At 40.8% G+C, this 16,811-nt stretch overlaps 1 protein-coding gene across 1 annotated transcript; it reads left to right on the top strand.

The window, feature by feature from the left end:
• The first annotated feature begins 2,929 nt into the window (after nt 1–2,929).
• On the top strand, nt 2,930–4,081 carry LOC138467388 (zinc finger protein 84-like). The gene has a single exon (XM_069607342.1). The coding sequence runs from the start codon at nt 2,930–2,932 to the stop codon at nt 4,079–4,081; it is 1,152 nt and encodes a 383-aa protein (XP_069463443.1).
• Nucleotides 4,082–16,811: the final 12,730 nt, after the last annotated feature.

The raw sequence follows: 16,811 nt of genomic DNA, 5'->3' as shown, positions 1-16,811 counted from the left end.
TGTTTTTATATTAATGGACAGTTAGCAAAAGTAATGGCCATTCCAACGGATGCCCTCTCACTTGCAGGTGAAAGATATCCTGTGCTCTTCTTCGCTGACAAAGCGTCCTTTTCCTAACACTGGGCTCGCTGGAGAAGCAGCTTAATCTGTTTCAGGAATTTTATATCGAACACGGGCTGTCCGTCAGTGTCAGCAAGAACAATTCCTTGGTGTTAACATTGGATAGTGACCCCATCCAGTGGGTCTGTTTGTATGATTATCTAGGTGTAAGGTTTTCCGATACATGCAAATGGGATCAGCAATTGATAGAGCTGGGGCCTCTCTCAAGGTACTGTGGTGCCATCACCAAATATTTATATGAGTTTGATGATGGTGCGATGAGCCCAACGTTGGAGCCCTACAAAATTCAGGCTAGGCAGGTAACCATTTATGGGTCTGAAATCTGGGATTATACAAAGTGTAATCCTGAACTTCTGAATAGTACATCGATGATTTTGATACATGAGGAAAGTAGCCTGCCTTCTTTGAACCAACTTGTGTCACTTCGACCAGTACTCTACTGGCTTAGATTGAGGAGCTCCCTAACACTTTCCAAATATAGAGCGGCATCCTTGTAAAGTTGGGTGGGCCTTAATTACCATGGTGCTTAAATATCAAGAATGCTTAAAGCTTAAAATGTTTACAGGAGCTACATGTTGTAATATCAGCATCAAAGGCACTGATTTATATTGGTAGCAAAAACTGACCCAAGGATATGAATCCTGTCTAGATATTAAGAAGCCTACATTCCTTTGCTCTCTGTATGTTAAGTGGCGATTTGCAGCTCCTCCAGTGGTATACAGAACACATAGTTTGGATGTTGGTTAGTTAAGTAAGTGTCCTTATTGTTGGGTTAGAATTGAAACTGAGGAGCACTTCTTCCAAGCTTGCCTTTTATATTTGTATTTTAGAAGGAAATATTTGAGTCCAAGGTTTTAACTAGCACATTTACCACTAGCGGTGATACTGTGACCCTCTGTGAGTGATCCAGTGATAGGGGAAAATGTAGTTGCTATAGCAACATTTTTGCACATGTCATGGCTGAAAAGAGCTGCACAATTGAATTCTTTGGACGTAACAATGTCATCTGTTATCTAAATATGTGTGGTGTGACCAACTCGGCCTTAAATAGTGAATTTCTGAACCATGAAATATTAATGTGCCCGGTAACAGTATGCCAGGGTTTCCTTTTAACTTATTTTGGGTTTTTAAGTTGTATGCATTTGCACTTTAATAATGACATTGTAAAATGAAGTATGTATTATGGCACGTTAAAACAATCTTCCATTAATTTGTCTTGCAAAGTTGCATGTGTGAAAGGTGTACAGGATGAACCCCAGGTTAGCAATAAGAAAGTTTTAGTGTTATCTTTAGCTGCTGCTATAATTGTAACATTTTATTTGTGCATTAGGATTTGATTTGTTTCTGTTCCACTTGTCAGTATGATGATATTGCTGAACATATAATACATTTTTGCTATGTTTGGATATTGGTGGGATTTTACACCCATTTTCGCGCCTTGAAACACTTGTGTATAGGCGCATTATAAATGCCTTATCATAATGACATGTTTCTAATATACATTGTAATTTGCTACATTTTGTTTTACCTTCCGCTCATTTATGACGCTCAGCCAAAATAAAGTATAGAAGTAATAAATTAGAGAATTTCAAATCTTCATATAAGGGCCTTTTTGCATTAGATTTCGTTTTTTGGCTCCTTGCCCTTGGCTGAGAAGGTGGGAGATCTAAAGAATCCAAGCCGAGTGACTTATGTTGTGCATGTGAAGCCCAGAGAGAGACATTACACGCTTTCTGTTCTTAGCCCTCTTAGCCCTCTTCATGCAGCCCTTAGGAACACATGTTTGAAACCTTTGATCAAAAACAATTTTAGTTGAACAAATAAAAATGTATTGATTGAGCTAGGCTGGTCTGAAGATGCATATCAACTGGAGACAAACTGCTGACGTAGTGCGAAGCATATGGCCTTAACGTTAATTCATGGAAATGTGGAGATTTTATGTTCTAGGTGAGGCCTTGCTGAATAAATGCAAATGCACTGTCCTGATATGTAAATGATCATTGTGAGGATTTTCCCAGCTTCTATTTGACATTATGTGTTTTATTACTGTGTAGCGCAATCAAGGATACTAAAATTAAGGTAGAGCTATACATAAAGCACAATATTCCAGATTCCTGTTACATCTTCTCTGTCAGTGTTGCATTATTTTCTAATAATTGGAGCATATCTTCTCTAGCACCCATTGAGATACTTATCCCAAATGGATGGGAGGTCAAAGTCCTATGATTTACTATACAAAAACAATTAATTGGCCCACATCACTAGTACTGAGATCCAGCCAGCGTACTTAATGTTATTCCTGTGACCTTTAATCTGTATTAATTATGTGCATCTCCTTTAATTCTACAGGTGATTGATGCCTTGGAGAAATGCACTGAAGCGATTAATTTCTCTTATGGATTAATACAGTGCAGCGCTTCATTGAGAGAATGTGCACTATCTACACCTCTACAAGGATACAAGTCTAGGGGCTACTTGGCTTTTCAAAGTAACGAGGAACTGGGATTGGAGAAACCTATTGAATACCTGAAGATTTTCAGTGAAATGGTAGACTGATCATACGGACACAGTGCTTTATTTCCTGCAAGAATAGCTTTTTGTTTAGACTATTAATCACGATAGAACATGGGTGGCATTTTATATGTCCCCTGCATACAAAGTTAGTTTATTTCACGGATTTAGTAAATCACCTCCGAATACACACAGAATGATCAGTGCACGATACTAAAATCTTCAGTAGGAACAAGTTTGGTTTGTCACTATAGTAGATCTTCAGATGAGAAACTTGATTTGAGAAAAGGTGCACAGTATGAAAGGTCTTCATTCTCACCACCAGAGAATACATACAGGTGAGAAACCACATCTGTGCACTGAATGTGGGAAAAGGTTCAGTCAGAAGGGACATCTTATTTACCACCAGAGAACACATACAGGTGAGAAACCTTATACGTGCATTGAATGTGGGAAAAAGTTCAGTCAGAAGGAACATCTTATTTACCACCAGAGAACACATACAGGTGATAAACCATATCTGTGCACTGAATGTGGGAGAGGATTCAGTCAGAAGGGACAAGTTATTTCCCACCAGAGAACACATACAGGTGAGAAGCCTTATCTGTGCATTGAATGTGGGAAAAGGTTCAGTCACAAGGTGACGCTTATTTCCCACCAGAGAACACATACAGGTGAAAAACCACATCAGTGCACTAAATGTGGGAAAAGCTTCAGTCAACAGGGAGACCTTATTAAACACCAGAGAACACACACAGGTGAGAAACCTCATATGTGCACTGAATGTGGGAGAGGATTCAGTCAGAAGGGCCATCTTATTTCCCACCAGAGAATACATACAGGTGAGAAACCTCACCTGTGTGTTGAATGTGGGAAAAGGTTCAGTCACAAGGGGACTCTTATTTACCACCAGAGAACACATACAGGGGAAAAACCACATCAGTGCACTAAATGTTGGAAAAGGTTCAGTCACCAGGGATACCTTACTAACCACCAAAGAACACATACAGGTGAGAAACCTCATCTGTGCACTGAATGTGGAAGAGGATTCAGTCAGAAGGGCCATCTTATTTCCCACCAGAGAACACATACAGGTGAGAAACCTCATCTGTGCATTGAATGTGGGAAAAGGTTCAGTCAGAAGGAACATCTTATTTCCCACCAGAGAACACATACAGGTGAGAAACCACATCAGTGCACTAAATGTGGGAAAAGGTTCAGTCACAAGGCGGCTCTTATTTGCCACCAGAGAACACATACAGGTGAGAAACCCCATCTGTGCAATGAATGTGGGAGAGAATTCAGTCAGGCGGGACATCTTATTTATCACCAGAGAACACATACAGGTGAGAGACCACATCAGTGCACTAAATGTGGGAAAACGTTCAGTCACAAGAGGGCTCTTATTTACCACCAGAGAACACATACAGCTGAGACTTGGTTAGGTTAGCTGGGGTGGTCAAGGAGGGGTTAGGGAGAGGAACATGGGTTAGCAAAGAAGGCGTGGTGTACAGGAGGTCTCCCACTGTAATGTAGTTAATGTATGGCAAATTGATAGACAGAAGAAGTAAAGGTATGAAGAAGTAAATGCGATGAAGTAAATGTGTGGTGAATTGAATTCAGAAGTAAAGCCAAGAGACCTCTTTTTGCATGCCAGCCTTCATGCCTATTTCCCTCCTTCTGGACTCCAATCGCTTGCTGGAGACCCCTCTGTTCTTATTCGCCTCGCTTTTGTTTTGCCAGTTCTGCATATGTGTTTGTCCATCTGCTGTTGAAACCAAGAACCCTTGGGTTGAAAAATAACTAATCTCATCTCTACTTGTATGCTGCACACTAGCATCATGACACACTAAAACAGATATATTACTGAAAAAAGGAACAACAACACTACTACTAAAAAAAAAAAGGGCATGTCCGCAAATAGCATGCTCTCTGCTTTCACCCATAGAGTTGTATTTAGAGAGCTGCGACTAAGTCTGGGGGGGGGGAGTGGGAGTGATCAGGAATGCAGGCACTTATGAAACACAAAGGAGGATGATGACGATGCCACCTGTAATGATTTTGAACTATTGCTAGCTCATTAGGTGGGCATCCTGATATAATGCCCCCATTTTATACAGTCCCACCCCACAATCCTGTGAAGGAAACCAGTGGTTTGATCAAAACTCAAGTTTATTAAAATAAATTAAGGTGAAATCAAGACAAAGGCAGGCCCCAGTTTTATGCAGGGGAAGTCACCACATTGTTACACAGTCACAGATAACTTGTCTACAAAAATCACCTACCTTCATTTAAATGGTTTCTCATACAAGCTTTCATTTCCATAATCAATTCTATATACACATTGAGGTCTGAATAACTAAAACATTCTTATTGTAACATAATTACATAATTGAACATACTCTTATTTTCCCGATTTAGTTTAAGTAGCTACAGCCTTCACAGACACACGTTCTCAAACTCATCTTGATTAGGCTATGGTGCGGGGCCCTTGAATCATGGTGTAATACCGATTATATCTTCGCGCCTTGAAAAACGTGTCACTGATTATATGCTACACACACCACGCGGGAAGTGTTTCCTGTTTTACACAAAGCACAACTCTGAGGAAGCATTTTTGTATTTAGATGTAATCTCCCTCAGGCTTAAATACATTGAAATGAAGCTGTAATTCCCACTACAATATCATATTCTCTTTCTGTGAATAATAATTTGTCCTCCAATGCACGCAATAATGCTATATTTTCTATATACGTCTCACTTGGCCTTTTTGTAGTGAAAGGTACAGTGTATTTTACCACAATTATGCTATTTGGAAAGTGCCCCCTAGTGTGTCAACCACCCCCCCCAATTCCCCTGCAGCGTTTTTTCCAGAGCCAGAATTCTCTTCCTATCTGGGCCTGACTTGTTAAAGTGTAAAATATTCCCATATGTCATACTATTTGATTGACCTAATCCTTCCATTGGCTTGCCTACTGTCAGACAATGCCAGAGAATACATCCTCATTGGCTGATCATCCATTTTAAAATGTTTGACATGAGCAAAGGTCGTGGGTTTATTTCACTCCTACACTGCTGAATGGCATTTTGTTTTCCAATATGTATGTTGTCAACCTGCCACCTCAATGAAACATGGATTTCTGTAATCCCCTGGCCTAGGTGCACACCTGGATACAAGGGCTTAGTTTGTGACAGTTTCATAATTTTATGAACATTAATTATATATGAATTTGGTGTCAAATCAAAGAGTATACTCTCTGCTTCAAAATAAGCACTTTGGGTTTTCTGTAAATCATATGGTTTGAAAGTGCTGAGCGAAATTTGCTTCTGTTTTGTAACATGAGATTGCACCTAATGGATGTTTTCAAAATGTAAACAAGATCTTATGGTCAGCACAATGACATGTGTGAGTTCTTCAGTGGCCTCTCCGTAAAACCATTAATCAATGATTATTTAAGTATTTGTAACAAGTCTTTCGCATTAGCTTACAGATGGCCAGTTTTATTGCCATGCAAAAAAGAAAGTGGTACCTGTATTAACGTCCCTAGTCCTACAGCTCATTGAATCAAAGAGCAACAGGGGGGGATGGACTAGTAGACAAAAAAAGGGGTGGTGGGATACACAGGTTTTTTAACCTGGTTTATGTTTCCAAGATTTTTATTTCATTCAAAAACAAGTCTAAAATAATTATTAAACACAATTTCAATAAAACATTGTGGCTCATTCATTTTCACTCATTCACATTCACACTTTCTTCAACAAACTATCACACTAATTTTCAAAGAAATGGTCAATACAAAGGAAACAGCCGTAAATCTGTTGCATCTTAGAACATTCGTAATTCATAAAGAGAACTCCCCTTTGATTTGGGGTAACAAAAAATTCTGTGATGTGTAGTTCCCACAGATTCTCATGTCGACACGTGTTTCAGTTGCTCTCCACGAGCATCATCAATAGTGCTCTCTATGTATGGCAACCTTCTTCAGGACAAACAACCATTTTTCTTGTGCATATATTGGCATGAGCCACACCATCTTTGAACAATAAAATACATAAAAGACTAAATCAGTATTTTGTGTTCCCATCATCCCCAATTTAAATTATTTACTGACATATTAATATGATCGATGGTCTGCTCTCGAACACTGAGCACCATCTGACTCACCTCCTATCCAACGGTTAAGGGAGGGGGAAGATGTGGTATTTTCAATTTCAGCACATCTCAAAACGAAATCTAATGATATTTTTCCTCTTCCCTATTAAATGTAAAGGAAGTGTCAATTGTAACCTATTGTTGTAATTATACCCGATCACAAGAATTGCAAGTCACTGCAGTGATGGTAACCATGAAACGATGGAGACCAAATAAAAAAATTAAAAGAATCATTGTTTATATTTGTCACTTACTCAAAAACTGAAGTAGCTGAATCTCACACTGTATCTCTAACTTCTTGAATGTGCAGATTGGATTGGCTAGAGTAATGTGTTAGTAGTCAGCATCCAATTATTCACTCGACTTGGATGCAGGTGGGAAAAGGCTCTCTCTAACCCGTAGATCTGCAAAAAATATACAGATTAAAGGGATATTTTTGTGTGTATGCCCTTAACGTGTGGCATACATGTTCAATATCTCTCCGGGTTTGTTCTCTGCGGGACTCTCCTCTTAATTATTACGACATTTAGCATTCTGTCCATTCTTTTCATTCTATTTTTAACAATTGGATAACCGCCTGATAACTGCAGTTATAATTCTCACGTATCCCTTCTAAATATGTCTGGGCGGAATTTAGATTTAAATTTAAATTCGGTTACCACACGTGACCTTTACCATATCAGATAAGTGTAATAACACGATGGTTTCACCGTTCTGGGTGTCGGGTAGCAATCTGTTCGATAAAACAACTATATTTATTTGTGGCGGCCATCCGTCTTCATTCATTACAGCCGGTATTGTTAAAGCTGTATTTCAATGTGCTTACCAGCAGCCTTCTGTCTTTACTGTCTCCCACTCTGCTGACCGCGGCATCTGCAGTCAACGCTTCGTTTCGCGTCGCAGGCACATGAATTGGGTGCTTGATCCAAAAATGCACCCATCGATGAAACTGTGGATCACATGTGCACAGTTGTATTAAACCAGATAGACGATTGCTCCAGCATATATCTTCCTATGCTATGATCTTGTTATATCAGGATGTGGTTATGAGTGGTTCACATAACGGTTATATATTTTTAGGGTAAACAAACCTACTGTGAGCTTATCTTACACAGAGTTTTTTTGGGGTGTTTCACATATGAGAAATCAAGTGGTTCCACTCCACAGATAAATTCAGCCCTCTTTTTACCATGTCCAAAGTGTGTATCCAACGTTGTTCTTTTTGATGTAGTATAGTGGCCATATCTCCACCTCTATTGGACGGTTTTAATACCTGCAGTACAAACCAGGTCAGGTCTGTATCTTTATGTCCATATTCATTGAAGTGTTCTACAAGGGGTTTTTCTGCCACCCTGTTCCATATACACGACCTGCGTTCCGAAATCCGCTGACTCACCTCCCTGACTGTCTTACCTACATATAGTAGGTTACATGGACATCTGATGCAAATATGTAGGTTGTTCAGATCTTAACAATGTTATGCTATTCTGTGCTGCTCTATAACAAGATATTACTCACTTTAGTCAGACCCAACCTTAATTTTAGCTTGCTCATTCTGAAGTCCTGACAGAGCATGCATATAATATCGCAAAACCCTGACATAAACATTTGATATTATTTTTTTGTTTTTATTTGGAGGCAAAGGGTACCAATTGCAAATAGTATACAATAATCAAAGGTGACTAAAAATTACATCTCACTTGAAAATATAGTTAGTAGTTAAACAGTCACAAGTAGTAATCAAGCCCCCTAATTCATTTACTGATTGTCCATGTGCTAACGTTAATTGCCTGCTTCTCTTCCATGAACAATAAAAAAATACTCATTAAATGAATCTTCAGGGAGACTTGTGGACCCTTTTGGGAGGATGGCTCAGGGGCAACGTGCTCGCCTTGGAAGCCAGACAATGCAGAGCAACACAGGTTCGATCCCCGGGTACGCACTTAGAAACCTCTGGGTATTAAGCGCGTTATAAATAACCGATTACAATTACATACAACCGAGTCTCAACTGAGCAGAATTTAAGATAATTTCAAAAGAAACCTAAGATTTTGGTTCTCATCGTCTCAAGGTTAATACACTGAAGTGCCAAATGACATAAGGTTTCAACTTCATCCAAGTTACAAAAATGGCATTTCCTCTCTTGTCTAGGTACCTTATTCCTAAACCCAAAAATCTCTTTTGAATTTAACAAATTCAACCTTATTCTCAGAAAAGAATTCCTCAATTTGGCGTCTGGGAATTGTATTAGATAATTGGCTAGCACACCTGATTCTCATCAAGAATAATGTAATGATGAAAGATGTAGGTCTCTATCGTCTGTATCCAATCTACATCCCATAGCCTCTTCTTCACTTGTAGAGTATGAACTATCAACCAGTTAATGGAGGCTTCTAGGCTAGCTAAAATTGTCAGACACTCTTTTTCCCAATCATTAAAGAAACAACTTTCTTTTTCATGAATACTTGTAGTAATTGTTCAAACAATGTTGATTTAGTTGCTTTAATTATTTTTCTACAAAACAATAATGTTTTCCATTGCTGTCATGGATAACAGGCCTAACTCCAAAACTAATTAGGGGGATGGGAGTGCCTGCAGGCAAGGATAAGACACTTCCAAATGGGGGCCTCGAGTCGTTCCCATGGCATCTTATCCCAGGTTATGGAAATCTCTGCACCATATGTTAGAATTGGAATTATATTCAATTTATAAAACATTATGTGAAGGGACAAGCTAAACAAAAGTCCAAAACATGTATCATTTTAGCTTGAATAGATAACACCTGAAGTTTCCTTTGCAAAAAATGTATGGTCAAAGACAAGTTATTATTTTCGGAAAATAAAAATCCCAGATAAACAAATTCTGGTACTAATTCTACAATATTACTTGTTAATGACCATTTTAAAAGGGGGGCTGCATTTATTCTTATATGGTTTCATTACTGCAGCCTTGGTCTGATTTACGTTCACTGTTAAGCCATTGTCGCATGCATATTTATTTTTGTATGGCCTGAATCTGTCACTAACCCAATCGTGGTATGATCTAGAAGGACATGGTTGTCTGCATAAAGCAGCCAATTGACTAAAAGGGCGTCCTGTTTAGGCTGAAGTGACTGTATCCCCCCAAGGTCTTGTTAATATCAGCTAGAAATACATTTAAAAGAATTGGGGCGAGGAGGCAACCTTATTTTAGTCCTCTAGTCTTAATGGGTGAAGCGAGACTTTCCACATTGTCTCACACTTGCAGATTCCCCTCATGTAGTGCCCAAATCATTTTAATCAAGTATGCATGGCAGCCCCAAGTCGGGAGTTTTGACCATAAAAGAGAGCGGTCAACACTGTCAAATGCCATTGAAAAATCTATGAAACGTACATAAATGCATGAATATTGATCACAAAACCGTTCTGTGCTGTACCCGTTTCCTTTACAAAACTCATTTGAAAAGGGTCCAGAACCCCTGCCTCAATTGCCCAAGACCTCAACTGAGATTCAGTCGGGGAGCTAAAAATCTTTCCAGGCATGTTGAAAAGTGTAATTGTCCTATAGTTCGGGGGGTTCAGACGATTACCACTTTTGAAAATAAGGCCATCCAATAATAAGGAATACAGTCACCTGATTGAACATTTTTGACAAATGTGAGACCACCTCCACTACTCGACTAGTCGATTGAAAGTATCTCAAGAATTCACCGGCAAGTGGGCTGAACCTCTTCCTGAGCGTTGCAAAGGGGAGAATACCGGAGGCTGAGTATATTCATAACGTCAAGTCAGGACAAAGTCGCAACGCTACTGTCTGCAGCGGGACGGACTCAGTTTGGACTAATTATTCCCTATAGTTTCATACTACCTCATCTACTAACAGTCCTCATGCGACGCACTGTAGTCTCCCCTGACTTCCCAGCTGATCCACCTGCTGATCACTTTTCAGACACCATCTTTGTGTTTGCTTAATTTTTCCTCCTTCATTCTGTTTATTCCTCTTCCTTCCATACTATATAAATGCCACCTGCATTCTTTGTGCATTCTTCTGGTCTTCTCGCAACTATGATAACCTTCTCGACCCATCTTGTTCTTCTCATACTCCTTCTCTTGACCTGGCTCTCTGGAATGCCAGATCTTGGTGCAATAAATGTACTTCCATATTAGATCTTTTTCTTCGACTAAACCTGCATTTCCTCTGTATTACTGAAACTTGGATTTCCTCTTTCAATATTCCTGCTTCCTTCTCTACATCGCTTACATCTTTTTGTTATAACCCGTGTCCATCTGCCTGTGGTGGGGGTGTTGGCATTCTCTACGGTTCCTTTTTTGGTCTAGTCCCTTCTATTTTGACTCTCCCAGTCTTTTTTTCACTTGAATACTTATATACTTCTTTTTCTGAGCCTATCCCATATCTTTGTTACTCCTCTATCGACCACCTGGTCCAGTTGGGCCATTTTGTGATGATCTTGATGATCTTTCTTGTACTCTCCCATCTACATTTCCTTTTGTTCTTTTGGGAGATTTGAATCTCCATCTGTCTTCTACCCATGTCAATCTTCCATTTTGTTCAATTCTTGATTCTCATCTTCTTTCCCCCCTTTGTACTCCTCCCTCGCATGTATTGGGTTCTTCATTAGATCTTATTTTCACCTCTTTCCAAATTGCTTGTGTCTGCATTTCCTGTCTATCTCTCTGATCATCTTCTTTCCTTCTCTGTTTTTCCTGCACCTCTGGTATCTGATTATCCTTCGCCCACTACATCATGTTGAAGACTGGATCTGCTCACCTTTAATACCCCTCTCTCTTCATGTACTGCTGAACGTCCTTCACATATTTCATTTGCTACCGTATCGTCTGACGAGGCTGCCATTTCCTTGTCATATTCACTTATTTCTTCACTGTTTGCTCTTTACCCAACATCTACATTCTATGCTCTTGTAAACCCCTTCAATCCTGACTTTCCTCTAAACTTTGCGCTATGCAACGTGTATTTTGCTGCCTTGAGCACCGTTGGCGCAAGTCCAGGTTCGAAGGGTACTATTCTTATCATACACTTGATGGTCTTGCTTTCGGCTAAACGTTCCTATTTATTCTGATCATCTTCAAACGCAGTCAACTCATCCTAAACATGTGTTCCAAACTCTTACACGCCTTCTCTATCCTGCTAAACGTGATCATTCTTGCAACTCTACCCGCCTCTGACCTTGTTTTTTTCCTCTAAGGTGTCCTGTCTCTGTGCCTCCATTGAGTCCTCCAGTTCTACTTCTGGTAAGACTGGCACACCATTGTATCTCAATACTACGATTTCCTATTTTTCACCTATTAGGAATGATGAGACCTCTCTCTGGTTAACCTAGGCTCACCCTACTGCATCTCCACTTGACCCTATTCCATCGGTGCTCATTCCTAAAGTCTATCTTTATCTTGTTTCTTACCTAACTTCCCTATTTAATATTTGTCTTTCAAATTCTGTTTTTCTAAAGTCTTTTAAGCATGCATCTATTCTTCCTATCCTGAAAAAAACCTCTGATCCTTCTTTCGCTTTTAACTTTCATCCTATTTCTCTTTTGCCTTATCTCTCTAAATTACTTGACCATCTTGTCTATTCTCCCGTTTCTACTTTTGTTTCTAATAATACTATTCTTCGTTTTTAGTCGGGGGTGCCAGTCTCTTGATTCCACTGAAACTGCCCGTCTTTCCATTTCTAATTCTTTACTGTCAGCATGTTATTCTAAACACTCATCTTTACTTCTTTTGTTAGACTTGTCTGCGACTGTTGACACTATTGATCACTCTCTCTTACTTTCTTCTCTTTCCTCTTTTGGATTCTCAGGGTCTGTTCTTTCTTGGTTCCGTTCCTACTTATCACAAAGGACATTCCCGGTATCCCTACTGGGCTGGATCAACCTCCAACATCTCCTCTTGTTCATGGTGTTCCCCAAGGCTCGGCCCATTCCTTTTTTCTCTCTATACTTCGCCTTTGTCTCAAGTTATTTCATCATTCGTCCTTTCTCACCACTTTTATGCGGACGATACTCAACTCTGCTTGTCTTTCTCTTCTTTCACTCCTAATGTTCACAATAATTTCTCTACATGTCTCCTAGCTATCAATTGCTGGATGACAGAACATTTTTTGGTATTAAATACTGAAGTACTCTTATTTTTCCCCGCAAACACTATTCCTTCTCTTCCTCCCTCTATTTCTTTTTCTACCTCTTTGCTTTCCATTTCCTCCTTGGCTCGTAACTTGGGACTTTATCATTCACCCATCATATCTCTTTATTTTACTGTGCTTGTCGTTATGATTTGTATAAAATACACAAAGCTTGTCCTTTCTTAACCTTTAATGCAATAAAACTCCTGATCTCATTCATTTTTTTCCCGACTTTTGTATTGCTCAATTTCTCTATTTAGTCTTCCTTTCTCGCGCCTTGCTCCATTGAAATCAGTTTTTAATACTTCCATTTGTCTTCTTTATCTTCTTCGCCCACTTGATTCAATTGTCTCTTCTCTCTACTCTTGGCTGGCTCTCTCTCCATTCTCATCTCAAGTTTAACTTTTTGTGTCTAGCTTCTAAATCTCTTTTCATCGTTCCTCACTGGTCTCATTTTATTCCTACTCGTTCTCTCTGCTCTGTCACAATTTCTCCTTGCAGCATCTTGTCCTCCCTGTGCTAGTTCCCGTTTTCGTTCTTTTACTTTAGTTCCTTTTCATTAGAATTCTTTTCCACTTTCTCTCCACTCTATTTCTTCATACTCTTTATTTCGTTCCACACTGAAGACCTTTTTATTGCAAAATGATATATGAGGCTGATTGTTGTTCTATTCTTGCTTGTGTTTTCATTTTATTGTACCGTGTTTATGAAACTCTGTACATCGCTTTGGATTAAAATGCTTTATAAGTCCCAAATTAAAAAATAATAAATACAACTATTTGATGCAGGTACAGTATACCACTGCGTCTCCCAACACGACCAATTCAGGAATGTGACTGCTGTACCGAGCTTAGAATTAAACCATAACTGCATCCTCTCGGAGGGGAACAACTCCCCTTCCGTGCCCACCACCCACATATGCATCGCATTATATGTAAAAGCCATCGGCTGAACTGAATAGTATGTCATCCAGTTGATGGGAATGAGCTAATGAAGATTCCAAATAGCTGCATACCGGTTGATGATCCATGGCCCAGTCAGATAACCATCACACCCCCAGACTTAATCAGATTACTTTTAAAATTGCGGAATCTCACTCCTTGCGATTGGTGTCGCTGCAACCTGGTGTGGGATATCCTCGACTTTTTCCCTTACCATAAGAACCTGGTTAATAGCTTATCGACTTCTTTGAAAAAGGACGGTTGTCATTGGAAATGTAACATTGCTAGACTGTACACAATGATAAGAGAAATACAAATTTGAATCGTTGCTAAGCGTCCCTACCATACGAGGAGTAGCAGGGACCACTTGTTCAATAATTCCTCTGTCTTGGACTTAACCCGCGCAAAGTTCAACTTATCGGTAGCCGCATTATGATTGGAAAAATCAATATCCAGGTTTTTAATGCTACTCTGCACCCATTTAAAGTCCTCTCCTTTGATATGCAATGTGAAACATAAGTTATTTAGGGTGTGAGAAGCCGGAGGGTAGCCTCACTCCTGCTTCCCCTGGATCCTCTTCTCATGTGGCCAGGGAAAGGCCATCACTTTTGGATGCCGAACCTGGGGGTGGAGAAGTAAGGGAGGATCTCCTAGGTGGAGGGTCCTCAGGGATTGGGGTACCCACAGGAGAGACATGGTATTCCCCTTTACCTATTGGAGAGTACCCCAACCCTTCCCCAGCCTTTATGGGCTACTGCAAGACCTCTCCCCTCATTTTGCCATTCTAGTACTGGGATGAGGAAGATGCCTGCAGAGTACTGCCAGGGTCAGGCATGTCCCTTTTAATTATGGTCAGGCAAGCCCAATTGAGAATGCACACCTGCAACCTGTGAAGTGGTTGCAGGGGTATACATGGAGAACCATAGAGTAGCATAGGGATCACCTGGGAGGCCTGTCCAGAGTGACCAGCAGGGGACCCTTCTTGAAAGGAGATGTTTGTGGTGGGATGGGAGAAGGAGCCCGGACGCTGGCCGGGATCCCGCAGGACCAGGGGAGCCCAAGGTGAGAGAGGCTGTGAGGCTATCACAGGTCTAGGAGGCTCCAAATAAAAGAACAAGCGGCTGGTGCTGCGAACAAGCGGGCGCGGAGAAAGGATGCCATCTGCGTCCCTGCAGAGACAACAGAGTTACCGGCTTGTGCAAAGCTGCAGCCGGCGTGCGAGCAGCGCTCGCAGAGGCTGGCCTATTGACTGGAGAAGCAGGAGGAAGCAGCGGGAGCCGCCGGGGACCACACTGAGGACCAGTGAATGTTAGGGCTGCAGATAAGTAACTAAGTATTGAATGAAACAAAAACTTGAAACTAATTTGAATTATACATCTTGAATACTGAACTGAATGAAAGCTTGCAACCAAACCACATTATGCATATTGAATATTGAACTGAATGAAAACTTGAATTTAAGCATATTAAGTTTGGGCGCAGAGTTCAGTCTGCAGCAGTTGGAGTTGGTGAGAGGAGCTGCAGCTACTGTCTGGTGCTACTGGGAGGAGAGCATTTCCTGGAGTGTGTGCCTTTTCCCTCTATTTGCTGCTGTGCCTTTAACCAGTCAAGCCCTACCTCCTTTAAAAACACCTAGCACGCACGGAGCACGTGCAGAGTTCGGACGCAGAGTTCAGTCTGCAGCAGTTGGAGTTGGTGAGAGGAGCTGCAGCTACTGTCTGGTGCTACTGGGAGGAGAGCATTTCCTGGAGTGTGTGCTTTTTCCCTCTATTTGCTGCTGTGCCTTTTACCAGTCAAGCCCTACCTCCTTTGAAAACACCTGGCAAGTGCGGAGCTCGGGCGCAGAGCTCGGGCGCAGAGTTCAGTCAGCAGCAGTCCGCGGCAGGTAAGCAGCTAACTATGGCTGAGACAGGTCCCTTGACTCGCTTAAAGTTAAAACAATCATTACAGCCACTGGCTAATTCCTTAAGTGGCATTATCTTACATCTAGATGGAGATGTATCCATCCAAACGTGTGACTTGGAGGGATATGACTGGTCATGAGAGCAACATGAAGATCTGATGTCTGCCGCTCCATGTATCGGGCCAACAACAACTGCACTTTACTCTGTCTTTCCCTATTTGGCGCTACTGGCTACGAAATGTCTATCAAATCCAGTACTTTGTGGATGTCAAAATAGCCTAGTGGACAAGAAAAAGGCACTTGTTGGTGTGGCTCGTGCCGAGGATGGAGTGGGGGAAAGAGGCAGCGTATGTGTGGATGCAGGGTCTGGAGCTGATACGATGGAGGCTGCCGCACAGGAAAGGGTATGTGTTGACAATACTTCATTCCCAAAGCTCAAACAGACTACAAGTCATGATGAATGCGATAAAGCGATTGAAATTAACGCGGCTGCCTTTGCTTCACAATTTGATGTAACGGATATCGAGCTCCTCGAACTAGAGGTTCCACGATTAATCACAGATGTTAACTCACTTAAATTTATTTTTCCGCCGGTGGAGGGCGGATATAAAGACTTTGTTGCTGGAAGAAACTATCCAGGAATTCAATCGACAACTATGAATGGATTCGACAGTGAACATTCACTTATGAGGAATAAAAAAATGTGTACAGAAATACACGAGAAGACAGGACACTGAAGTATTATAGGTATGAGAGAAGAATCCAGCAGGCACGCTCGTCAAGATGGCGAATTTCGGGAGCACGCAGCGACCGATGCAAAGATGTCAAATACTGGGTTTGACTTTGCAGGTCGTGAGGCTAGATTAACTGCGCGCTTGAAAGCCGACTTTGAGTTAATGAAAGATAAGTTGGCGGAGAGCTTTTTCGAATACAAACAAGACAAAAGTCAGATGTGCATGCATACACCTGTGTACTGATATTCACCAGACCCATGGCATGCAAAAAGGACTACAAAATTTTCGAACTAGCACAACGGTAGAGGACACTA

The sequence above is a fragment of the Ambystoma mexicanum genome, chromosome 4q (assembly GCF_040938575.1).
Source record: "Ambystoma mexicanum isolate Mex_15411 chromosome 4q, UKY_AmexF1_1, whole genome shotgun sequence".
Classification (NCBI taxonomy): domain Eukaryota; kingdom Metazoa; phylum Chordata; class Amphibia; order Caudata; family Ambystomatidae; genus Ambystoma; species Ambystoma mexicanum.
Note: the sequence above shows the minus strand (reverse complement) of the source record. Positions and strands in the feature narration are given on the sequence as shown.